General features: G+C 41.3%; 2 protein-coding genes across 3 annotated transcripts in view; one reads left to right on the top strand and one right to left on the bottom strand.

Moving 5' to 3' along the window:
* Positions 1–17075, bottom strand: part of FAM185A (family with sequence similarity 185 member A) — a 43571-nt gene extending 26496 nt beyond the window's left edge. For both annotated transcript variants that reach the window (XM_075428372.1, XM_075428371.1), the window contains exons 1-3: positions 16706–17075; positions 9134–9243; positions 5198–5290 (exon numbers count right to left, since the gene is read on the bottom strand). In XM_075428372.1, coding sequence (XP_075284487.1) covers positions 5198–5290; positions 9134–9243; positions 16706–17075 — 573 coding nt within the window. The remainder of the gene's footprint in view (positions 1–5197; positions 5291–9133; positions 9244–16705) is intronic.
* A 374-nt stretch (positions 17076–17449) lies between these two features.
* CCDC146 (coiled-coil domain containing 146) overlaps positions 17450–26888 on the top strand; it is an 86661-nt gene continuing 77222 nt past the window's right edge. The window contains exon 1 of the mRNA XM_075429463.1: positions 17450–17501. The gene's annotated coding sequence lies outside the window, so the exon portion shown is untranslated. The remainder of the gene's footprint in view (positions 17502–26888) is intronic.

Genomic DNA, 26888 nt, shown 5'->3' on the forward strand with positions numbered 1-26888 from the left:
TTTTCATCCAACGGCACTGACTAACAAGTTAATGATTCTTTACAACAGTCCTATGAATTATTACATCCATCATACAAGTGAAGAACCCAAATGGATGAAGAAAAAACTCGATTTACTTTTAAAAAACAAAACACTTCATTTTGAAAAGTAATAAAAAGGATTAGCTTTAATAATGAAGACTTAACATTCATACAGTATCATGACATTTAAAGCACTAGCAATCAGTTTTCTGCCACCACATACTGAAACACCCACTGTCTTTGTTACATACAGTTATTTATGCAGATTTTTAACTGTCTCACTTTGTAAACATAGCTTTGGTGAAGGTTTGCAAAAAAAGCCACAGCTGCTCTTTTTCTCAGTGTAATTCTTCGTATTACCTTGGTTGTTCAGGCTTGGACTCTTTCTTAGACTCAAGCCTCAAGTTATACAAAGCCTTAAAATATGAGGGATAAGATCGCCGTTTCTACTTCTCAGCAGAAATGGAGAGAATGGAAAAGATGTAAAAAGTTGCAGTATGGACAGATTTGGGGAATTAAAGGGTGATAGATGAGATTACCTATGTACAAGTAACTAGTCGTGAGACACAGCCTCTGCCTACCTGAACAAAGATAGATGAAATCACATGCCTGTGCAACTATCATATGAATTTAATTCTACTCTTCCTCAGTCAAACTTGATTTATGATGGAATCATGCAATAGTTTATACTTAACCCCCATTCAATGTGTTTCTATTTTGCTTATGCAGACTTTAGGTGGATTGCACAAAATCCTTATTCATTACATGAAATGATATATGGCCTTCTAGATCAAACTATGCCTTATGTCAAATTATCTTTAAATCCACTTTGTCATTTTAGCATTGTCATCTTGTGGAAAAAAGTTAATACAAAAAAAATAAGTCTGCTGACCCTTCTAGTGTTATATTATGTAAAGAATAAGCTATGGATGAAGTAAGAATAATTCTGCCAAACAGCAACTAGCGTTGCACAAAATCCACGCTGTATTTTGTCCCAAGAAGTGAGCTAAAGAGGCTGGTTTAGTACGGAGTATAGGACAGTCAAATTATACTGCGACCTTACCAACCCATACATATTGAGCTTTATGCCGTCTTTACACATTAAATCATAAGATTACAGAACACACTACTATCTTAAGACTTTTGACATGAGGCTACAATACAAAGTAGGCCTCCAAGAACGTAACAAGATACATTAACCTTTAAGAAAATCTGGTGATCAAAGTGCTGTGCCAGTATTAGAGCTATGTGAAAGTATCTACAATCTCTGCAGGCGATGCCGCTGAGAACTATGCTACAGAATCTAAGCATCAACAGTAAACAAAAATGATGATATTAAGGCATAATTTGTCACTACTGAAAGTGAGAGTAATTCAGCTTTTCAATCTTTCAATGCTTCTAACAAAACTCTAACAAGCAGAGACCTTAAAAACTCTAAGTATACACTGCAGCCGTCCTAGGAATGTTTCCCACAGCGTACTCCACTACTCCCTCACCCAGGATGGCAAAGTGTAAACCTGCTGTGGCCAAAGCAACAAGTCAAAGAAAAGCCATTGTCATTTTAGGCTCTACGATCTAAACCTGTTCTGAAGAGTTAAATAACTTCCAAAGAGCCTTTCCAATTTTAGCAGGGCTATCATTGCTATCCACACAATGAAAATACAGCAAGGCACACTTTAAGAGGGGTGAATAAAATAAAAACACCTGCATAGTTTGGGTGCAAACTGGCTGCCTTGTGGCATCCCTGAATAGGAAAAGGAAAGCCCAAAAAGCTACATCTGTTACTATGGTATGCAAGCCTTGACTCTATTTAGATATTTATCCTATTCAAATATTATTAAGTGCTTTATTATAAACAAACTCACATACCAACTCACATTATTTATCAGCCTCAACTACTTTCTTAAAAATGCACAGCAATAAAGAGTTGTCTCAGCACATGATAAAAAGAAGTACTTAGTCAGCTAGTTACTATAAAAAAAAAAACAACCTCTACCAATACAATGAACATTTGTTTCAGAATAACCCAAATCTGGGGGGGAAGGAAGTCAGACTGCTCAAGTATGAGACTAAAAAAGTATTCTAGATAGGGAAAGCATGAAAAAAAAAATAGGATTGCTTTTTGCTGAGACTAAATATGTTTTTAATCCCCAATTCTTTAATTTTTATGTTTTTTTGGCAGAACATAGATGTTTGGCTCTGCTAAATAAGTGTTATAGATAAGTCCCTGTGGCACAGATTAGGTAACAACTCCCCAGTCAAACAAATTTCATTATTTTTGTCCATTGAGCCACTAGGTTTTCTGGAAAAATTGCTTCCCTGGAGAGCAGTCTTGGGAGTTGCAGTTACTGAGACTGACCACATGCTGAAGCTCCATCAGGTTCTCACCCTTTAAAGTGTCAGTCCATCTCCATAAATCAGACTGAGAATGTTTTTGCACCTTAACACATTTTCAAGACAAAAACTAACATCTTGCTATGTTTAAATACAACATAAACAGCTCCTTCCCCACATATTCCTCTTCTCGGCCTTACTTTTTGTGCTGTCCTTGCTCAAGTATTTTACTGGTGTCTTCTCCATTTTACCCCTTAAGAATATTCTGTTTCTCAAGTGCTTAGTGCCCTTTACCACATCCCTTCCCTCTCCACCTCCAGGAGGGGGCTGGAAATGCTGACAGAGCCATAATTACATAATGATGACTACAACTGTTGGAAGAAACATCTCATACAAACACACACAGGAGATGTAAGACTGACTGACTATTAACAGAAGTGGCCCATTGAGAAAAGAAATCTCACACAGTCCTTCCTAACTACACACCAAAGTTTGTTAATGAGAAGTCCAGTAACACAAGTCAAAATATGGTTCCACAACTGTAAATTCCTGTTAACATGACTCACTTCACTCAAGTTACTACAGTTTTACAACTGTAAGAGAGACTTCTACCAATAGTACACACTATTTAAGTATTTATGATCACAAAGATACACTTTAGCTTAATCTGCATGAAATTTGGTTTATTGATTCAGAAGGACAGTGTGTCTCAAAAATGTTACATTTTTAAACAGCACTAAAAGACTCAAAGCAAAACAATTACATTTCTCATCTTCATGAACTATATTCTCACATAGATACAGATCTAATTATTTTTCTACCATCCACTTGTTTTTATCCACATTAGCAAGATGCTACTTGAAATGAACTCCATGGACTGCACTGATGTAACAAACTAGCTTGGGATGAATGACTAAGCAGCGCAATTCTAATTTAAAGACCACCACCAGGACAGTATGCTGTGAACAGCACGAATCCACAGCAGTCAAAGCACTTTCTAGAATGCACTCAATCTCATTCGCAGACAGAAAGCAAGGAGTCCAGTTTTCAGATCCTTCCAACAGAAGTCCTCTGCACGAAGATGGATGACACTTCAAGAAAGCTGTGAACCACCTCTGCCCTCTTCCATTCCCTGTGGCTGCTAGTGGCTTAGGATGGATCCTAGCTCCACTAACTCGTAATAGGCCCAAGGGAACTGCTGATCAATTTGCACTGATTAGTCCAACTGTGGCATCAACAGAGCATGTCACCTTACCCACTCTGCGTTATGCTGGGAGGTCTTGCTGGGATGAAATAATGTTCATGAAGAAATACCAATCATAAAATCATTTAGGTTGGAAAATACCCTTAAGATCATCAAGTCCAGCTGTAAACCTAACACTGCCAAGTCTACCACTAAACCACATCCCTAACTGCCACATCTACACATCTTTTAAATAGCTTCAGGGATGGTGACTCAACCACTTCCCTGGGCAGCCTGTTCCAATGCTTGATAACCCTTTCCATGAAGAAATTTTTCCTAATATCCAAACTAAATCTCCCCTGGCACAGCTCGAGACTGTTTCCTCTTGTCCCATCGCTTCTTACTTGGGAGAAGAGACCGACACCCACCTCGCCACAACCTCCTTTTGGGTAGCTGTAAAGAGCAGTAAGGTCTCCCCTCAGCCTCCTCTTCTCCAAACTAAACCACCCCCAACAACACCACAGCTACAGCAGCCCTGGGGCTTTTTTGTACATAAAAGGCAGGCTAGCATCCACTACAAAGATATCCAGGTAATTTAATGTTGACAGTTTTTGGAAAATCCATTGGGCAAGCTGCTCAGTTTATAGGAGGAATTTAAGAACAGTTCACAACCAGCTCTAGACAAGTGAACATATAAACTCAGAGTCCAATCTACAAGGTGTACAACAGTGCCAAATGGCACTTCAGAGATGCGATTCTGGACTCTGAGAACTTAATAGCTTGGTCTCAATTCTGTCCTTTGCTAGGGAGAGCTACCTGCACTCTTTCTGATTCGTTCCCATTTGCTTGTTTTACAGGTACCTGCTCAGTCTGACACTAGTGCATGCATCCAAGCTACTTCCAGACTTGGCTTGGCTCCACATAAGCAGTGCTTCAGATCTAATAAATCCTAACTCAACCAGTTGCATGGACATTATGATGCCTAAACATTCAAGTTGAGCCTAAAAACCATGGTGGGTGTGGGAACTGCAGTATTATGTAAGGGAGCCTAGCTCTACATTATTTTAAATAATGGAGAATTGACTATGGCAAGAAACCAAACCAGATCAGAGTCGTACGAGGTTTGTCTCATGCTGCCATCTGCTGAACAAAGCAAGCTGCTTCTCTGTGAAAACTCTTTTCCTGTTCATGATTCTTCTCACTGCATGTCATAACAAGATTACATGCGATTATATTTCCTCAGCTGCAAAGAAATACAGAAAACCTTCTGGTCTTCCGTACAGCACGTACAAATATCAAGCCCCTATTCATGAGACACCAAAATAAACTCATGGGCCTACTGTAGAATCCAGGTGCCTAGATAGCAGGCAAGTGAAAAGCTTAAGTGTTGTGAGGGTCTACATAATTAAAGCTGATGAGTTGCATCAGCTAGCACAACCTCTATGGTGATGCTGCTTTTTCTGTGGAGCCTGTTTACTAATACAAATCAAGCATAAGATTAGATAGTATAGTTAAAAATGCAAAATGTAAGTTAACAGTGAAATGACAATCAACCAAGGAGTGTCATTAAATATTTTTCAGCATATTCTTCAAAATTTAATCATTTTGCAACAAACAAGCTGAATAAGTCACTGAAGAGAAATTTGTACTTCTTACTTACACCCTTCTCCGTTGCACGGATATCCGTATTTCCACAAAGCGTTCCAAGACCAATTACTTTGCCACCATTTGTCCTTATATCAATTTTATGGCTCTGAAAAAAAGTTTAAAAATCATATGGTTAGGATAATCATAAGACAGTAAGAACTCTAGAGCAGTGTTTCTTAATCTTTGTGTTCAAGTCTTACTTTCTGCTCTTCATCAAAGAGGCTTTCCCACAGTAAAATGCAACACCTGTCACTTCAGATTACAGTAGTGCTTCAGACCTTTTAGAAGTTGTACATAACTCAGCTGTTCAGTTAAGTTTCTATATAAATGTAATGGCTGATTCTCTCCATATACAGTGAACAGGATAAAGTCAAATTAGATGCCTCGGCCAGACATCATAGTTCCTTTGAGGCTGTTACACTAGGCAAATTATCAGAATAATGGTTAAAGAGCAAATCCTCCAAGCAAGTAACTTGAGGAACACACAGGGACTTAGAAGATTAGAAGAATTAATGTATAGCAATGACCTGCCAGTATGGCCACTGATAGTTAACCAACATAAAATCACAACACACACACTTACCTCCCCAATTTTCTCTGTTTTTTTTTTTTTTACCCTATCATTTTTGGGCTAAGAAAAGCTTTGATATGACACAGGTCCCTCAACTTTTTTCTGCAGAATTATTAGACTACTCCTACCCTCTTAAAAAAAAAAACAAAAACAACACAACATACTTTCAGAGGCAGGTGTCAATACAGACACTGACAGACAGCAGGATTTGCTGAGAGAGGAAGCAAGTTACAATGGTCAAGTAGCTTTTTTATTAAGAGGGAGTATTCCACTAGCTGAAAGTAAGAAGCAGTAATTTGTCATAGGGCTTCTCCTAGCAAGGGAGAAAGGTTTGAGGAAGGAAGAGGTAAAAGGCTGTCAAGGCCATGACAGATGTCAAAAGAGTAACAAAAATTTGTTTGGTTCAAAGAAAGGAAGGGCAGTGGTGCAGGTCTTTAAGAAGCCAGGCTCAGACATGGTATGTGGTGAGGAAGCATGGCAGGTCTTCCATTGGTCATACAAGAGACACCTGGAAATTCTTGTTATCGCTGGCACAGTCAAGGAGTCAGAAGTAATCACGGAACACAGAAACAAAATTAAAGGATCTCCTTGGTCTCACTGTCACTGCTAAGCTGATGGACTGTAATAAGAAGCAGGAAAAAAAATTTAAAAGATGCAGCACTGCTTTCTCAATAAAGAATTTGGGAATAATTTATACTCTGAAGCAGACCTAGAAGCCATAACTGTATTTTAGAATTACTGCTACTATGAGTTGACCTAGAGACTTGGAAGGGATATGGTGAACTTGAGCCAATTACAAAACAATCACCAAAAAAAAAAAAATATCAATAAACCAATCCTCAGATCTCACTGGCTGGGTACTGCCTACTACACCAAAAGTTATCAGTCAAAATCTACTAAAAAAGCCTCATACAGAATACTCATCTTTCCTGTTCAATTACTAGCATGCACAATTAAGGAAAGTAGATGTCAAATTTCTAGGTCTTCTGTAAGGACACCATACAGGATACTAAGAATCAGAAAGTTCTTTGAATTACAAGTTACACAAACAACTTCTTGCAGTCTGTGGCAAGTTAACAGAACTAGCAGCTGTGAAGCTGTTTGCCGGTGCTGTTGAATAATCCCCACACGACCAGATTTTTTTATTTATTTAAAGTCATTGATCAGTCTTGTGCTCTCCACTGTAAATAAAGGGTCTCCTGCTCTGCTAGTCAGTGCGGTTTGCAGACAGCGTGACAGTGAAGCAACACTGAACAGCTCTTCTATCCACCCGGGGAGGGCAGCATCCCCTCAGCATGCTCAGTAAAGCACATTCCCTACAGGCGAACCAGCTCTTGACTGCACTGCAGAATCCAGTCCGTAACATTTTAGTAGTCCTGAAAAAAATCCAAAAGGTTAACAATTCTGCTTCTTACTAATAATTGTTCATCTCTGCTACTACAGAGTATAATTCCTGCACCTGTATTAGAAAAACCGAGTTACAGTTGCCTTACTAGAACTACAGTACTTCTTAAAAACAACATTAGATTAAAAACTGATTGTACAGTTCAGAGATACTGTAACTGAACAATTGTTTGCTCTTGCAAACACCTACATGGTCAGTAATTTTAATTCAAAACCTTCATCTCACTACTTCAGTCAACCAAATGAAGAGTGGTAACATATCTTCTCCAGCACTGTATGTTGAAGCTGTCACAGTAACCAGAACAAAGGCAATCAATCACCACTCACAACCCAAAACAATACTTCGGGTTACTACTTTGGTTAAAAAAGCGCGTCGAAGCCTTATAAATTTACCAAAGCTTTGTTTTGACACGAGTTTCAGTTGAAATCTGCAGTTCTTTCTCGGTACTTTAAATTTTAAATGCCCTCGGGGACAAGGCCATTCCTCTCACCTGAGGCCTAAGCGAGCAAAGAACCTTCCTGCCCCCATCATGGTGGGCACATTGATGCACAGGCACAAAGGAAGGATCAGCTTTTACACTTGTTTTCCTGACATTTTTGTGAATCAAGCAAGGCTCAAATTTGACAGTGAATAAAAGCAACACCAAGCTCCTCTAAACTATAATGAGGCGCTGGAGGAGTTGGTCTCAGAAGCTCCAAACTGGTGACTTTGCGGCCTTCTTTTCAGTTCATTAGAGAGTATTGTTTCATTGCTACTTGGAAGTGTCAAGGGAAATAGAACTGGCTTTTTCATTTTTAAAATTCACCATCTTTCACACCTCCGACTGTATACGAGAAGAGATGCCCATGAAATCAGTTAGCTGTCTTTCCTCAAAATCACCTTCTTCCATGACATCACAAAAAAATTCTTGACAATTGCGATGGCACGCTGTGATCACTGTCTACTGCTGGCCAAAACTACCTTGTTTTCTCATATTATGTAGTTTCTCATGTACTGTTGTTTGCTGTTATTATTCTGTAACAGAGAGTGATTTTTAACCAAAGCTTTAAACAGCAGTAACACGTACAGTACTGTTAACTTTTTGTTTGATTTTAGTTACCTTTTTGAGAGTAATATGGTCAAGTACACAAAATCTGGAAGATACAACTTGTCTATAGTTCACTGAATATGGAGTAATCTGCTTCCCATGTGCGCTATAAAATCATCTCTTACGATGGTAGAGAAAAATGTCGAAAGACTTTTCATATCTCAAAAATACTTAAACTTAGGAATTACCTTATTTGAAAATCCCATCTTTTGAATTTATACCAATTCCTGCAGGTACAATCCCAATTATTCAAGTGAATTTGATTCTAAACAGCAACTCAGTCAGATACACTTTGATTATCGCTACAAAAGTCTATGTCAGCAAACCTGAAGTCTTAAGATTGAAAAACCAAGGTCAGGATCATGATATATCACAGAATCACAGAATCTATAATATTTAACAGGTAAATTTCAGTCAGGTGTTTTGGACGTGTAGTGTGTAACTTCTGATTGAAAACTAATCTGAAAAGTTTGTCAATAGCACTGATATAGTAGAATTATTAAAAAACTACAGCAAAAAAAAAAAAGCAGCACACTGCAAAGTCCGCACTGAGCAAGCACAACTATTAACCTACTACACAGGAAATCCCACTCTGTCTTTTTTTTTTGAGGGGCAGGGAGGGCAGATAGCAGGCTTACTGCTGTCACTGCTTCTGCTGGCTTTGGCTATCAAAGGTACCTGGACTTCTGACTCCACATTATTCAGTGTTATTGACTTTGTGTCATAATTGTATGCAACAAATAAAGGTGAGGTGCTACATACATAGTAACACTTAGAAATACCACAGTAGTCCTCATCTCCAAAACTGGTACTTAAATTTTTATACTAGATTCCACCACACAATCCCTTTTAAAACACTAATGGAGTGGGGGAGGGTTCTCTGTACCTTTATTGACTGCAAGACACTAGTCCCCTTCTCCGTTTCTATTTTGCAGTTATCACATTCTATTTTCTGAATCTTCACGCAGCCAGTCCCTGATGTTTTGATATCCAGATCTAGAATTAAAAGAGTTTTGTTAGCAACAGAATGAGAAGAGTCAGATCTATTTAACATAGTACATGATCACTTTATATAATGACTACATACAGTAGGGAAAAACTGCAGCTGCTTTATTACTGAAGAACCTTCTTGCAAAGTTTGGCCCCATACTTTCAATTGCATGATCAGTCACTATCAACAATTAACACTGAAAATTTTGTAAGCCTGCATATAGCCATCCAGCTTCTAGAGAGAACATGAAGAAACCGCAGAGCGACTGTAACCTCTGGCAAGGAATTGGCAGGGTGTAGTCCTTTGGTAAAGTTTGGGTTTGTTCTGGGGCTTTTTTTGGTTTTTGTGTGTTGTGGGGTTTTTTTTTTCTCTTCTCAAACCCACTCCCAAACTCCACCTCCATCTCACAGCTACCCTAGTCACCAATTCTATTAGCAATTCTACTGAGATATTTGGGTACCCTGACATGGGTTTTGGGGTGGAAAGGTTGGCAGGTTGTTTGAGGCCACAGGTAGAGGAATAAGATTCAACAGCACAAATACATAGGTCTTGCTTAGATCTATTCTGCTTCAACTAGGAAGCAGCATAACACAAAAACATGTATAGAGAGTTTGAAAGCGTCATTCTTCCCTAGCCTTCTGGAAGGCCTGACTTAGCCCCCTGGCATGAAGAAGCATGTCTGCGCTAGTCCCAGTCACCTCACCTTATTACTGTTCATATGCTCCCACACAGAAAAGTCACTAGGTCTTGTAGATAACTCTATTACCAAGGCAGTAATTTATGGGCTCATAGTGCTTCACAGAGGAGCTGCAAAAGCATTTTTCTGCCACTTCAGCTCACTCCTGAGTTTAAGGAACTGGGAAGAAGTTTGAGAATGTGCAGTCTGGGGATTCTGACTACATTAATAATAATATATATGTATGGCCACCGTAACAACTGGCAAAAGCTATAGGCAGGAGAAGAACAAAGTGATTTTGTTATTCTAAGGATAAAAGACAGAAAGAAGAAAAACTGAACAGAAGTGTTTGCTGCAAGACACATCACTTAAAGACTAAGAGAGAGAAAGTGAGCTTGTTACTCTCTAAAGAAAAGGAGATTATCTGGGAAAGAAACCTTCATTTAAGCACCTGTGAAAGTCTTCCTTGCATCTCCACTATCTGCTAAGGTGACCAGAAATATGAGAAGAAGAATCAGAGTACGAATAACAAGCTCTGCCCCAACAAGATTCCCCAAGTTAGATCCATGACACAGCAGAGGCTGAAGCTCAATACTGTCACGCTGCTGCTCAGAACACATGCTGGAACCATGACAACAGTATCTCGCAGACCATGAAGACGAGAGACTGAGAGCTCCAATTAATAAGGAAAGGAAGTTTCACCACCTGACCAACCATGAGAATCCAAGCAGCAGACCTAAAACACCTTACATCTTTGCTGCAAGAGTGCTACCTTCTTGCCACAGTAAACTAAGAGGTTAAATTTAGTAAAGGATGGAGACTGTGTCACAGGTAACAAATCCCTACGAAAGAGGGCTAGAAGAGGTGGACTGGATAAGCAGGTTTTCCACAAAACTGTTTTATTTGCAGATATTGTTTTCTTAGCCTCTTCACGGAAGACTTCCAAGAAAGAGATACTGTGACCAAGATTTTCATCAAACTATATGTTTCTTACATTTAAGTAAACTTTAAGATAAGCTTTGAGGCATGCAAAAAGCACAAAACCTGGCAAACTGGACTGGTGACAGAGGCTTGAGGGCCAGCACCACAAGGTTCTATGTTGGTAAAGCCCAGACAGTTTCACTAGACTAAAAATATTTGAGTGGTATCTGAGCTATTTCAATTCGATGCTGATCTACAGGTTCTGAAATGGAGACAAAACTTTTCCATAAGGTTTTACTTCTCAGGGAGCATTTGGATTGTTTAAACACAGTTCCAAGAGATACAAATAGAGGCACTCTCCCAACATCAACACTTGAAGCAGTACGTCCCCGCACAGCAGAAGCCTGGAGAGTTCAAAAAGAATGCAGTATTATTTTTGAAATACAAGCTGTCTTTCTCAAAACTGCCTAATTCACCCACTGGAAAACTGCACAGTCCTGCAGGAGATCTACATCCAAGACTTTTGCTATTTTGCGTTCTGAGAAGAAAGAGGTCCAAAATCCAGTATGCTTGTGCAAATCACTGAATTCAATCAGCTGGATAGCCTCCTGCCCTTAGCGCTCCTGTCAAAAGGGGTGAGGAAAAGGCTTAAGAGCAGTCAGGTTAGCCATGATACCAACTTAATATGACTTTTATAAGGTTAATAGAAACTTCTGATCCTGCAGGGTATATTATGGCCATCATTTGAAAGGTAGATTAGTAGTGTAATCCTAGCTGCATCAAAGATGGGTGCCAAACGAGGACACAGAAGTCCGGGGATTCATGAGCACGTTGTCAAGAAACACCAGGGATTCCTGGAAACATACTTAGTGCCTTGATCCTCTGCAGAGTCACAACGCTTTGCTAGCCTTGATATTACAAAAATCAGTGGACAAGGAAAGGAATCCCTCTGTCTCACAAACAGCCTTCCTGAAGCAAGGATAAACGACTCCACAAAGAGACAGGCTAAAAGCTGAATAATATTGCTAACAAAATTTCAAGAAGCAAGGAAAAACAGGATACAATCTGTTTCAGTGCCAAAGCTCCAAAAATAGCTAGTTTGATTACTCCCTAGCAAAGATGAAGGCTGAAGCCAACTTCAGCCACACAACCCTCAAAGAACACATGAAAATTTTTGAGATGCAAAGGACTGGTACTGGAAATAAAGGTACACAGGGAGAAAAAGAACTTTGGTATCAGAATCTAGGCAGGGGTACCTCAGAAATACCATCTTAAGCTATAATACTTGAAATAGACTGGAAAATTACTTATTTTGAAGTGACTCGGTAGCCCTGGACTACTAGAAGGGTTTCATGATGATCCAGTTCTCTGCTCATAGAGAAAGCTTACCAGTGAGCATGCATGTAAAATAATTCAGTCCGGGAAAAGCTATTTATTGAGGGCATCAGATTACAGTATTTGCTACTATGAGGCTATAAGTCTGCCATACTTCGGAGCAGACACTGATGACTTTTTTTCCAATTCATTAATTTGTTAAGACTTCAGAAAAATATGCTGTTGGAAACATTGACATTTGCTTTCCACTAACGTTTACAAAAAACAACAAGCAGAAACAAGCAGTCCCAAGAGCTTACGTTCCCCCCCTCATATAAGTAGGCTGAAAAATTATTTAAGTGATAGCATAACACCATGGTTTTGGTAATTCACAGAAACATTCAAGACCCCCACACACATTGACTCAGTTTGCTTAGTTAGTTCCACAAGAACCAAGAAGCCGAGTGATCTCATGCACTTAAATTAGACTTGGAAGAGTTAAGTTTTCCCAAGGAGAGAACTGATAATAAAAAATTAACAAACAAACAAAAGAATTAAAAAAAAACTATACTGGCTTACAGGTGTACCTAGACCGTGCCAGATGGGGCAGAGCTGTGGTATTCTACTCTGTGAAGCTTGGCCACCACTTCAACACTCATAGTTCTCCACCCTGACTTTGGCATAGAAGCCTCGGTTCTCTTCACCAAGGTATAATACGGAAAAAGCATTGGAACAGTTTGCCAAAGGAGGTTGTGTAGTCATCATTCTCGGACATTTTCAAAACCAGACTGGATAAAGCTCTGAGCAGTCTCCTCTGACCTCAGAGTTGACCCTGGTTTGAGAAGGAGGTTGAACTAGAAACGTTCTGAGGTCCCCTCCAACCCAAATCATGCTATGGTTTATTATAATATGTACATACTAAAGCAAAACATAAGAACCACATGGTAAGACAGATGATTCTCAAATTCTGGTTAGGCAAGACCTCAGTTGGGTTCACTTTTGAGTACTCAGTCAACATACAGTAACCAGAAATCAGAAAGCTGGTTTCAGGTTTAATTAGCACGTGTAGTCCGACATGCCAAGACACAGGGTTCTCTATATGCTGAACAGACTCCGAACCTACAGCCATGTGCCTATGCTGTCCCTGGAATAAATAGCTAATGTACATGTGACCTGAAGGAAAATAAATAGGCTAGATTACAGAGAAATCCACTGACATCCAGCATCTATGAAGGTTAAATGTACCAGAGAGGATTATCAGATTGTATATAATATTGAATGACTATACATAGCATAAAACTAGACAGTAAGAAACAGAATATCCTTTAGTACTTGCCCTACTGGGCTGCTTACAATTTGCCTTTGGTTTAAAATGCATACTTAAGATCATAATCTAGCATCTTCTGCACATGCTCTTCAGGGTCTAAGGAGTTTTAGCTAACTTACAGCTTCCTGGATAAGCTCCAACCTAAATTGTGAAAGTTGCTATGAAATGCCACAGCTTCCAAAACCAAGAAAGAAGCTAGAATACTGTAAAGACATTCACATCAACTTCTGAACTTCTTATAGCTAAATGACAGAAAGAGAGCTCAGGTAAAACAGTCTAAACAGAACAGAGTTAACATCCTCCTCATGCATTCAAGGAAGGCCAGAGAAAAGCCAAAGTGCTTGCAGAGCAACAACATATCCCGATTTGAGATGTGTTTTTACAAAGGATAAGTTCTTTCGCTTATGCAATGATGTCTAATGGATAATTCTTTCCTAAATAACGTAACGAGACAACCCAAGCCTAAAGTACTACTCTTAGAACCCAAAAACCAAACCAGAGCTGAAAGGACACTTACAGTAGAACTTCGAGTACAAAAAAAAAATATGTTTGCGTTTTAGGAAATACATCTCTGGATATGCCCAGATAACAGCATGAACAGACAATACTAGCATCATGCTAACTACGGGGTGACAAACAGCAACTAGTGGAAGGGGATTATAATCCACAAACTGTCCAGGGAACCTGAACTGCATGAGTTCACCACAAACCCAAGTGGAACAGCTTAGAAACAGACTAACACAACCTACTTCAAAAAGGAAGACTGTAAGGCAGTCTGCAGGGTTGCTTGACATTCAGAGTGTAACAAGAATCTCAAATACAGGACAAAAGCTAAACGACTTTTTTTCCCCATCAATCAGGATTCATTATTGAGACCTTCGGAAAGGTTCCGCGCAGTGGAACTCTTTATGAAGGCTGAGATTCTCCAAATCTTAATACAATGAATTGCACCCCCTGAGAGTAACACACAATAGTCACTCAGAAGTCCTGGAGAAACTGAAAAATTACTAATGGCTACAGTAACCAGGCACACCTGGTACTGGAGAAATGAAGGGTAATAAATGGGACACTGAGTTTTGGTTTGATTGTCTGTAATCCTGGGATGGACTCTGAGAACGTGCTACAGACAAGGCAAGGTGATCTTTGCACTTGCCAAGCAGGGGAAAAAAAACAAAACAAAACAAAACTGTAAGAATGTAACTGACAATTCTCAGGGAAGAGTCAAAACTACTAAAGTCTCTGGGAGAAGGCAGTCTGCTACGGTTCAGTGAAAGAATCAATGAATATACAGGTAAGAGTTGATCTGTTCAAGAGAATGAACCTGAATTTTCAGACGTCTTTGATAATATCCTTAGTCCTATATTGCCTTTTAGCTATGAACTATGCATCATCTTCAACACTACATGAATTTGGAAATCAGCACAAATACCAAGGTTGAAAAGCTTCATGAACAACACTGAGTTACTCAAACTAGTTAAAAACTCACTGACAAACTGCAGAAAGATCTTGGAATACCACATACTCGACTGATAAATTAGCAGGAAGCTGAATGGATAGTGTTCCTCGAGGGACTCTCTACCAAGAGGCAGGGAGTTTGCCAGGAAGCTCTCACCCTGAAGCTGTTTACATGTGTAAGCGGACACTCAGAAGAGAGGGGGGCTGAGCTGTACCAGGCTCAGAAATTCCCCCGAGCTGAAAAGAGTTGACAGCTAAGAGAACATTTGGATGAAATATCATTTACGTTTGTCCTGTTCTTACTCCTGCCTGAGCATCTGTTTATGACCATTGCTGGAGACAGGACACCAGCTGGACTCATGGTACAAACCAGTGCAGCCATTCTAACATAGACAGAGTAAAGCATGCTGAGAGCAGGGAGTGCGAGGCGAGAAGCCCCCGGTTTTGCTTACAGAAAATTTGTCTCTGTATTAGTTGTTACGAAACAAAAGAGGCCGTAAGTCTTGGTAAATATATCTAAGAAACACCCCTTCAGTTATCAACTGTGTTCTAAACAAACAAACAAAAAAAAGTAAATTGTAGGGATGAGTAAGATCAGCAAACAAAAGAGAATGCTGCTATGGCAAAACCATTTTGAATGATATACAGTTCAGGTCCTTTTAAATGAAAACAAGAAAAAAAAACCCACCTAAAAGCCAGCATAGCAGAATTCAAGATATAGGGGGACACAAAAAAAAAAAAAAAAAAGAGAGAAGGTAGACTCTCAGAGTCACTGTCAGTATTCCAGTCCAGCATAGATGTCTATTGGGAGAACAGCTGTAGTGGCTAACACAAAGATGTTCGTAGGCTCTGTACCAGAAACCCTGCACAGATTTTTTGCCTTGTGCCCAAAAACATAATCCAACACTCGTACCAGACATGAGAACCCTTCTTGGCATATCACCTGCATTGTCACCTTCCAGCCCCTCTCGATCGCTGCAAATGGCCACTCACCATAACAAGCAGTAACGGAGCTGGCAGGTCCAACAGACTCTTTTCAGTGGTGCCCAGTGACAGGACAAGGGCAATGGGCACAAACTGAAGCACAGGAAGTTCCGTCTGAATATGAGGAAGAACTTCTTCCCTCTGAGGGTGACGGAGCCCTGGAACAGGCTGCCCAGGGAGGCTGTGGAGTCTCCTTCTCTGGAGATGAATATTCAAGACTCACCCGGACAATGTCCTGCACAGCCTGCTGTAGGTGACCCTGCTTCGGCAGGAGGGTTGGACTAGATGACGCACAGAGGTCCCTTCCAAGTCCTACCAGTCTGTGATTCTGTGACAGCCCTTCTGGGAGCAGCGGTGGCACCGCAGGTGGGTGCAGCACACGCTGGGGACTGCTGTCTCCCAGCCGAGCTGCAGTTATGCCTCTCGTGGAACACGTGTAACCTTTTCAGCGCAAAAACCAAAGGGCGCATGGAAGCGACCACGAACAGCACGGGTTTCTGCACCAGCTACCGCCGGCAAACAGGGCCACCACAAAGCACGTACCCAAATGTGTCAAGAAGTCAGGGAAGACGAGGTAAAAACCAAGCCCGGGAAGCTCTGCAGCTCCTCCACCGGAGGGGCACGGTGCCCCTGCCACGCCCCGCCGCCCAGGGCCCTTCCAGAGGCGGCAGCCGCGGTGCCGGCGCAGCCCCCGGCGGGCCCGGCCTGCGGGAGCGCGGCCGGGTGCCGCCGGGCCGAGGGAGGGGGCTGTCCGTCGGGCCGAGCAGCCGCCGGCCCCCGCCGCACCCACCGAACTTCACGGGCGTCCTGACGTCCACGGCGGCCCCGCCGTCCACGCCGTCGGCCGCGATCGCCATCTGCCCCAGCGCCTCGTCGTACTCCACCCGGACGCGGGGCGGAGGGCCGCCGCCGCTGACGGCCACCAGCACGCGGTCGGCGCCCGGGCCGCGCTGCGGGTCCAGCGGGCGCACGCTCACCTGGCAGGGCAGCCGCACCCGCAGCCGCCCCCGCGGGCGCACCGCCAGAGCCCACTCCCGAACGGACCGCCCGCCGCCGGCCTCGGCGGAGCCGCCGCAGGCGCGGAGGGGGACGGGCGGCCCCCACAGCCCGGCCGCCGCCCGCACCGCCAGCGGCCCCCAGCGCGGGGGAAGCGCCCTCATGGCGGGACGGCCGGCCACCGGGAGCCGCGGCAGAAGTCCCCGGCGGAGGCGAGGCGGCCGTTAGCCCCGCCCCGCCAGGTCACGTGACGCGGCCACACGCCGGGAGCGGCACCGGTCGGCCGGTTAACAGGCGGCGGCCGCTGGCGCGCAGCCTCGGCAGCGCCCCGCCCATTCGGCGAGGAGGCTCCTGGGAGTCGTAGTTCGCCAGAGCGCGGAAAGGACTACAATCGCCCATCGGCCTATCAGCGAAAGGCGAAGGCGGAGCGTTTCCGTCGTCTGCCTCTATTGGCAGCGGGGCGGAATGCTTGAGCCAATCAACAGCTAGCTAAGGGCCGTTGAGGCGGGCCGAGGGAGGTGAGGCGGCGTCGCCATAGGAGCGGGGGACGCCGCTCGGCGGGGTGGGGCGGGGCGGCTGCGGCCGCACAGGTAAGGCCCTGCGGCGGGCCGGGGGAGGCAAAGCCGCAGCTCCAGCGGAGGGGCGAGAGGGGAGTCCAGCGGCGCCGGGGCCGCCTCAGCCCTCTTCGAGGCGGTGCTGGGGGGCCCGCGGCCCACCCTCCCCGGGGCCTTCCCCCCGCGCGGGGCAGCGTGGTGCCCTCTCGTGCGCGAGGGACCGAGGTGCCTCAGGGCGGCCCCGCGTTGCTTTCCGATGGCGGAGCCGCGCGGGCCGGTCTTCGGCCCGCTCAGCTCCCTGGCGCGGCGGCCCCGGCAGCCTCAGGGTTTAAGGTCCGCAGGGAGGAGGCAGGGGAAAGGAGAGGAGTGGGACGGGGGTGGGGGCAGCGCTTTGGGTGGCAGCCCGGGCGTCGTTAACCTTAAGCCGACGGTGAGACTGCACCGGCAGTGCTCGGCAGCCTGTCAGTGCTTGAAGCAGGCTTAGAAGGAAGATGGGGACAAACCTCTCCTTTGAGGACAGGCTGAGAGAGCCGGGGCTGTTCAGCCTGGAGAAGAGAAGGCTGCCGGGAGACCTTATAGCAGCATTGCAGTACTTAAAGGAGAGAAGTACTATAAGTAAGATGGGGACAGGCTTTTTAGCAGGGCCTGTTGTCATACGACGAGGGGTAAGGGTTTTAAACTAAAAGAGGGTGGATTTAGAGTGGATATAAGGAAGAAATATTTTACACTGAGGGTGGTGAAACACTGGCACAGGTTGCCCAGAGAGGTGGTCAATGCCCCATCCCTGGAAACTTTCAAGGCTAGGTTGGACGGGGCTCTGAGCAACCTGGTCTAGTGGAAGATGTCCTTGCTCACTGCCGGGGGGTTGGGCTAGATGACCTCTGAAGGTCCCTTTCAGCCCAAAGCATTCTGTGATTCTATGAAGAAGCAGTTTGGCAGATGTGCTGGAAAACCAGTTTTTTCAAGAGTGGTATTGCAGGGCTGCAGAACTGGTCTGTGTCAAGACCTCTTGGTTAACACGTTATTTATTGTCACTGCTTTTTAGCGGTTAACATACAGCCTAACAGTTCTAAAGCCAGCTAAATAAATACTTTTCTGAGTTGTCTACAAATATGTCGTGAGACAATTGTCCTTACAGCGTTTACAAACAAGTGAGGAACAACTGAATTCAGTTAAAAAGTCTTTTATGTACTTCATAGACCACATTACCGTTGTGTAATAATAAAAAAAATGAGGTGGGGGATGTGAGCATAGATATGTAAAGTCAGGGACTGCATTCTTGTCATAAATGTAGTTTACTGCCATTAATGAGAGTGAAACATGCATAGAAAGGTGCATTGTCTTAGTTACATTGCAACACAAGAAATAATGAAATCTGGGGTTGTTACTTCATTGATTTGCTGCTTTTGTACTTCATGTGTTGTTTTTCTTCTTTTACAAAAGTAACTGTGCGAGCTGTGCAATATCATATTTGGTTATCAAGCTCTTTTCATCCCATTAGCCTCATTTCCTTTTTTATCACCGACTGGTATTGATTATTTATTAATCTGAAAAGAGATCTGAGTGTCCAAAATGAAAGAAGATGGGCCTAGCTTTTTGGTCCATCTGTAATTTTCACTGTGGAAAGTTTAATAAAGATTCATATTAATAAATAATAAATATAAACAACAAAGCCCTTCAAGTTAAATTATTTCATTGGTTTACATTATTTAATCTCAAAAATCATTAAATGAAACACAAAAAGGGCCAGACTGCCATGTGATAGTTCAGTACAGAAAAATAGAGTTCTAGAAAGACAAAAATGTATCAAGAAATATCTTGGGACATGATGGGGGATAAAATTTATTTTTTTTTAAGTCTTCAAAAATAGTTGGTTTGGGAAAAAATATTACAAGATTCTCACTCTTGACACCAAACAGCAAATCTAAATGTTTGCTAGATAATTTGTCAGGGAAACAGTTACAGACTTGTAAGAAGTGTGGTGCAATGTGCTGTACTTCCACTAGATGACAGCCAATTCAATGAATAACTCTATTAACCGACTGTTCGAAGGGAATCCCCGGTCTTTGGTTAGGTGGGGCTTACCGCTGCCACCCACTTCTCCTGAAGTCAGTGCCGCTGTTTCTTAACCCTGTCTCCTACCTCCTCCTCTTAAATGTTAGTGCTGCTTTCCCACTGCCCTCTTTTCCTCCAGCATCTTGGTATTTGACGCTCCTCGTGTAGGCAGAGGTTATCAGGTAGGGCTCCGTACTGTGCTATGCATCATCTTTAGTATTGTCGAGTTTTGCATAATTGAGAACTTGGTTCAAGAAACCATTCAAAGGTGCTTAAGCATAGCTAAGTATGTATTTCACTGTTTTGTGTTGTGTTTTTTTTTCATTAGATACAGCCTAAGCATACTTACATGGTTAAAAATACTGAAGAAAACAGATAAAAAGTAATTGCTGAGAAGTTCTTCTTTCACCATACACATGCAACCTCATATTTTTAATGTTTTACTTGTGCCATCTATATTTTGGATATAATACTGATTCAGTTTCATATTCATGCTCTTGACTGAATTCTGGCTGATCCCGTATCGGCTGGTATGGCATGTAGCAGAGTCCAACAGCAAAATGAGATTTATTTTAATCTTTAATTTTCTGACTTGTCACTTGCAGGAAAAGAAAACTATATCAAATTTATAAATGAATATTTAAATAGAGCTGCAATTTCAAGAGGCCTGCATGATTCCTTTATGAATTACAATGCTTATTAGTCATTTTGCCAGATATTTACTTACCGTGTTGTTTTAAGCCAAAGAATATTCTGTATTTCATGCAAAAGATAAAAAAACTCTAGACAAAAATATAAAAGGATATACAGGAGCGGCTGTAGAAGGAATACAGTTTTACTAACTTTCATATTTGGAATTAATCACAGAATAAGATCAGACAGCTTCAGTTACCCACAGGGTACAAACTTGGTCTGCCTGGGCAGGATTAAGTTCACCCACTTGCTGTAATTGTACTGATGAAAGAATGTGACTTCCCTGCTCAGGAAAATGGGGCCGCCCTGCAGGAGTGTTCTTGCTGGTGTTACACTCGTGTTGAGGCTGCTACCTCCAGATCAAGAACACTTCTTTTCAAGTTACCATCCAGCATTTGGGCAGGGTTCACCACACACAGGGCTAGCTAGTTTTCAATGTTCCTCCATATCATAAGGCTTAAGAAATTTGTACTCAGGATACTTTTTACAAGTTTATTAAAAGTTCTCTTGTGTTTCTATTATGAAATATTTGTATTACACTATTTGACTTCCTTTGTATTTTGTACTTCTGTCAGCCTTCTAAGTTCTCAAGGCATGTTGCGGTTTCAGTGGATAGGCAAAGCATATTTTGTTTGTTTTCCCCTCAGCATTTTAGAGTGTGTGTAGTGATGGTAGCCATTTCTCTCAGAGATAGCAGAGAGAGGCAGTGTCCAAAGCACACAATGGTTTGGATTTCAGGGATTTTTTTGTTTGTCGCCCTACGAGAAATTTTCTAAGGAAATTAAGTTCCTCATGCAAACCACATGAAAAGGGAAGTGGCAAATCTTACCATTCAAATTCTCCCTATCTTAGCCATGTCTAATTAGAACTCCAGCAGAGAAAGTCTCTGTGTGGCTTAGGGTGATTCCATCCCAAATTGCAGAGACTTGAAAACAAGGGGAAGCCAACGGAACTTAGAACAGAGATTGTTAAGCAGTTAAGGTATGCGGCGTGCTCTCACTTCCCTACAGTAGTTGTCTGTGAGGCTGTACAGTCTAATCAAACAATCCGTTCTGAATTACGTGCATATTATGATGCCCTGTTGTACATGATGTAATTTTAATTTTAATGATCATTTAATGTTGGCATAGCTTTGTTGTTTAAAAGACACATCCCTTCATGCTGAAGCACAGGCTCTGCCCAGTTGAAACAGGAGGTCTGCTGCTTACAAGACCGTAAGCTTTAACTTTAGGAAAGAAGCATTAGGAAATAAAATTTTGGGGGATGAAAAGAAGATCACTGTGTGGCTAAATAAATCCATAGTACTCCTATGTTATTAATATTATCTGTAGCTCTCGTCTCTTCCCTTCTCCTTGAAGAGGACATGGTAGAACTTTAAAAGTTTTGGGAGAAGGATAACAAGGACAGTGGAAGGTAGAGAAGGGCTTTCATGCCAGTGACAGCAGGTAGATTGGCTTCTTCAGCGTAGAAAAAGGATCATCAAATGAAGATGCAACATTAGAAAAAAACTAGTGGCATAGAAAGGCTGTGATTATTCAGTGACTCATCCAGTAGAAGAACTAGGTGGCATCCAGGAGCCAGATGCAAAACAAACAAAAAAGAGGTAAGATGAAAATCTCCATTCCTCTGGATTTTGCAGAAACTGAAAGTTTTGTATGAGTTCAAGGGGAGAGGGTATAGGTTCGGGAAGCATTGCAGCACCATGGCTGGTGGATTCTTCTGTCCCTCCCCAGGTGGCTGGGGCTGGCTGGAAGTATGCAGAGCTAGATCAGCTTCTGGTCTGACTAGATATCACCGTGCTGATGTTCCAACTACATTACATAATTTTTCTAACTAATTCAGTGTGAAGCAGTAAGTCAGTTGTCTTGTTTTGAGAGTAATTTTTATTTTTTTAAATTTGTGTGCAAAAGGAGATAACTTGAAGATGTGGATAAATATCCTGTATCATGCCCCGCTGTTCAACTGAGGTACTTCTGTTCATTGCCTCTCTGCTGTGGGCACTGCCCCTGCCTCTTGCCGTCCTCGCTGCCTGCAGGCAGATGGGAAGGTGCTCCCTAGCAACTTCCAGAAAAATTAGCCAATTAAGCTCATAACATTCATTGAAATTAATTTGGCTTCCTTAGCTGATTTTGCCTGAGAAAGTAGTCATAAATGTGTTCTTCTTGCAGATCAGTGTTGCGGAGGAAGGTATCTCCTTCTGCAAGAGAAGCAAATAATTCGTAACATCCACGGCTGCAGCTGGCTATGGAAGGAGATCTGTGTTTATGGCCTCAGCTCAACTGAATGTGAATTTAGACCTATTTCTTTAAACTTGGCTAAACTTTAGACTTGTATTGTATTAAACAAAAAAACCTCTTGTGAGTTGGGGCATTTCCGTGTCAGTCTACATGAATTGAACTAACCCAGCTTTAAGTGAAACAGATCAGAATTTTGTGGCAACAAAGAATGAGGGAGGGTATATATTAAGAAATTGATTATTGCCATCAGGAAGTAGCACACGTATCAATGTGTAATGCACCATCTATAAACACAGTTGTGAACCTGCGTGCAATACTAGTGATTAGCTGCTTCTATAAATATTTCCACTGGAGTTAGTCAGACTACTTGCACAGATAACTGCTCATTGTTTTAATTGACTTCACCGACTTCAGAGTCTGGCCTGATGTTATCAGACTGCAGTTATAAATTGCCTTGAATGTACATTCGTACAAAAGTTTTAATTAAATAATTGAAAAGACATTATTTTAACACATTTTCTTCAATGTATAACAGTTTTTGCCTCGAGCAATAGCAGTGTAAATAGTTAATATTATTTTAAAAATTAATTCATACCTTTAATTCTGTAACAGTGTCAGAGAAAAATAACGTGCTTAATGATATTTTTTCCCCTTTGTGCTTAAAACTAAAAAAGCATGTTCAAGTTGGGCTTGAAGAGTAAGACTGTGTGACCGGTATTTAAATCTTACTGATGCCTTTTTGAAACAGATTTTTTTTCTAATTATTTTAATCCCTGGCATGAATAAAATTAAAGTTTAAAGGCGTTCATCAGTATATGTTAATGAGGTTGATCACTTGAAGTGTAGTTCCCTCAACAGAGATTTTTATAAATTTTGTGTCTTCTTTATCTAGCTGATGCCCCTTCATATATGAAACTGCATCTCTTCATGTTCAGAATTAAAGTTTACTACTTTTTATATCTGTCACACTGGAAAGAGTCAATGCAGCTAAGCACCACCTATCTGAATTCTGCGCTGACTTGTGTGTGAACATCGCTGTTCGCTCGAGAGGTACCGAAGTAAAGACGCTGGTGTTAGTCTTGGGAATCTGAGTTCAGACTTTTATTATTGCTGTCCTGAAGCTGTTTCACAAGATGGTTCTCAGCCTGATTTGACCCGGGTTCCAAAACAGGCTTGTAATTCACTTTGTCAGAATTTCTGTGTGTTGGATCGAGGCTGTGATATTATTTGCAGTTCTGCTGTTTGAAAATGTCCATATTTGTTGAACCATTCTGTAAATTTAGAGATCATGCCAACTTTGATTTCCGTTTGAAATAGACTCTTTATCAGATACTGCAAAAATACAAATTTTCCACTTTGGTTTTTGAACTTTATATATCCAATTTTGTATAAGGTTAATTTTAAATTTAATTATGTAGTAGACAGTTGAGGAATGCTAAACTTATTTTAACGTCCCATAATTGTATGTATCTTTTGTTATGGTCTGTCCCCTTCCCTCTTAAAAAGGAGTGGAGACGGCTTATCACCGTAACTAAGGCTGTCTAATTGTTTTTGTCTGTCTCAGCTGTCTGCAGTTGTGTCTTAACATAGTATTATAAAGTTTTCAGATTCTGAAGATTGTTTTTGTTCTCTCTCTGCCCAGCAAATTGGAGTCTTGGTGAGGACTCTTTTGTACTACTGTACTGTGAGGAAGTGTATTTTGACTGGCGTCAACTGTATGTTTCACATGCAAGGTTGACAAAAATGCCTACACCCATGAAGCTCTCAGTTTCTGGCATTGTTTTGCTTAGAGTTTCTTCCACTGTGCTTTTCCCTCTATCTAAATTCTTCCAATATGTTTAAAGATGCCAGTTAAGCAGCAGCAGCAGCCATAAACATGAAATGAATATGCTAAAATATTCAGCAGTTCTTTATAGATGAAAAATTGCTATGCTTATAAATGTGTATGCACATTTATGTACAGTGTTTCAGAGTTGATTTCTTGGCCTCTATGATGTTTACAATTGTTTCACAATGTTTTGACTCTTCCAGGAGAGATCATGAAATTGCTTTTTTTTCCATAAGCAAATACAGATGCTGAAATCTCTCTAAAAGTCAGAATGTTCCTGAGGGAATTCCAGACAGCACAGAAGAAAGCAATAAACTTGCCAGTTTAAATTTCACTACCTTTATAGACAAATGACTTTTCAAAAGGTGGATACACAGAACACAACATTTTTATGTTCATTTTCCCACCACAATTATAAAAAGAAATTGTATTTTTCTTAACTGTCAGCTCTCTGGCTTTGGAATGCAAAATTGCTCTTGTCGTTTCATTGGAGAAATCTGCTACATACTATTGAAATATTCTCAAAAGTTCTTCTCCATTTTATTACAGTTTTAATTTTGATTCTCATTGATTTATAATGAAAAGCTCTCTTTTAAAAAAGAGACAAGTCTCCTATGTATTTTGTGAAAGCCTGAGTGATGTCAAGACTGACTAATTTGAGGTGGGTTCTGCATTTTTTGCAGCTGATACAGGTTTTATAATGATTTTGTCCTGCAGCAGAATACAATGTTCTCTGCATAATGGTTATTCTGTAGAATAGTTAATCTAGAAAGATCTGCTAGTGTCAGGTGAACAGTTGCAGAAGTCGACAATCTTTCTCCCAAAAATTTTGAACCAAAATATGGTGATACTGATTTGTCCATTCACTTCATCTATGGCCAATTTCAGTGATCTTGTGAAGGAATTCTTGAGTTCCTCCATGTATGCTCCGTCCCCACTTTCTGTTGTGCTTTCCTCTGCAAATACTCTATGGCTTCTGTCTCACTATGTCACAGCAAGATTTCTGTGTGCCTTGGAGGTCCTTCTTCCCCTCTCTTTCCTCTGTAAGGTGCTTATTGCCTCTCTTTAGTCATCCCATTCTCTCATGTCTTTCTTTTGAAATGTTTGTGTCTTGTTTCATGCTGTCTTCATGCCAAAGGTCAATATTGTAAAACTCTTTGAATATACAAAACTCTTAAGATACTGTGATGCCAGAAGATGTTTTTGGCAGCAGTTCATTGGCATTTGATGTAATGTCAAGTACCGACCTGATGGACATTGCTGTGTTATCAGGGTACCAGAAGTGTTATATCCCCTTATATTCCACCTCACATTTCCCTCTTCCTTCTTGGCATCTTCACACACCACACACCTCAGACAGTTCTGACAATTAGTGCCTGGGAACATAATTCTCAAGTGCTGGACTGAGATAATAAACACAAAGTGAAGTTACATGGAGTTATAGTAACTTGATGACATTAGGTCTCATCTTGCTTAGAAGTAGTTAATAACATGATCTGGCTGCTTCTAATGCAATAGTATTAGAGATTTCTATGAAAGTGGAATTTTCTCAAACAGAAATGTAGGAAAATTATCTTTTCCAATAACCCTACTTGTTCCAACTTTCTTTTATTTCTCTCTTTGTGTATTTATTAAAAAACTGTGTTACCTAGTTTGAAAAAGAACTTTCTTCAGGATAAAGCTTATGATTATAAAATTTGGATTTTAGCCTCTTTTAAAGCTCCTTCTTTTGGAGAAGAAAAAAGGGATTCCCACACTGTACTAGGGATCAAAACACAGCTTGAATCCTGTGAGTTTCATTATTACTCTTGAATTAGTTCGCTTGGATATTTTTCAGGGTTTTATTGTTTTAGTGGAGGACACAGATACTAAAAATGTAACCTGGTACAATAACTGAAATGTTAGTACTACATAGGAGCTCTGACATGAGGAGATCTCAGAAGAGTTATTTTTTTCCAGTATTTTTCTACCTCCTAATCTCAGATTTTATATCATGTTTTCTCATTTTATGTGGTTTTGGTGTTTATTTGTAGGGTTTGGTTTGGCGTTTTGTAAATACGGCCATGCAATGACTTAGACTTGAATAACTTTAATGATGCTACTCACGCAAGTTAGACCAGTTCTTGTCCTCAAGACCTCTATGTTCTGTGAAGGGGTTCCTTTTCTATGTAATTACTCCCTGCAAGGTCAAGGGACACTGTGAAGGATGGGCTTATGTTGAAGGGAGAGAAGGGGAACATGTTCTTGGATTAGTCTTACAGAAATGACAAAAGAACATAGCAGTTATACCTACAGGAGTCCCATCCACGTGGGGGTTTCCTTGATAAGGCAACAGCTGGACTCCCCAGTTTAACAGGTTTTCAAAACTCAGCTAGTCAATGCCCTCAGCAACTCACTTCAGTTTTGAAGGTAGCCTTGCTTTGAGCAGGAGATTGGACTAGATGACCCCAGAGGCCTTTTTCAGCCTAAATCTGTTATTCAGTCCCTGTTCTTTAAGAAATATTGTTTTGCATGTTGTCTAACATTTATGTGATGGTAATATAGCTAACTATTAGAGGATATTAAAAATACTCATGACAGAGTGATAGCGCAGCCTCTTACAAGTCTTTC

The sequence above is a fragment of the Opisthocomus hoazin genome, chromosome 8 (assembly GCF_030867145.1).
Source record: "Opisthocomus hoazin isolate bOpiHoa1 chromosome 8, bOpiHoa1.hap1, whole genome shotgun sequence".
Taxonomy (NCBI): domain Eukaryota; kingdom Metazoa; phylum Chordata; class Aves; order Opisthocomiformes; family Opisthocomidae; genus Opisthocomus; species Opisthocomus hoazin.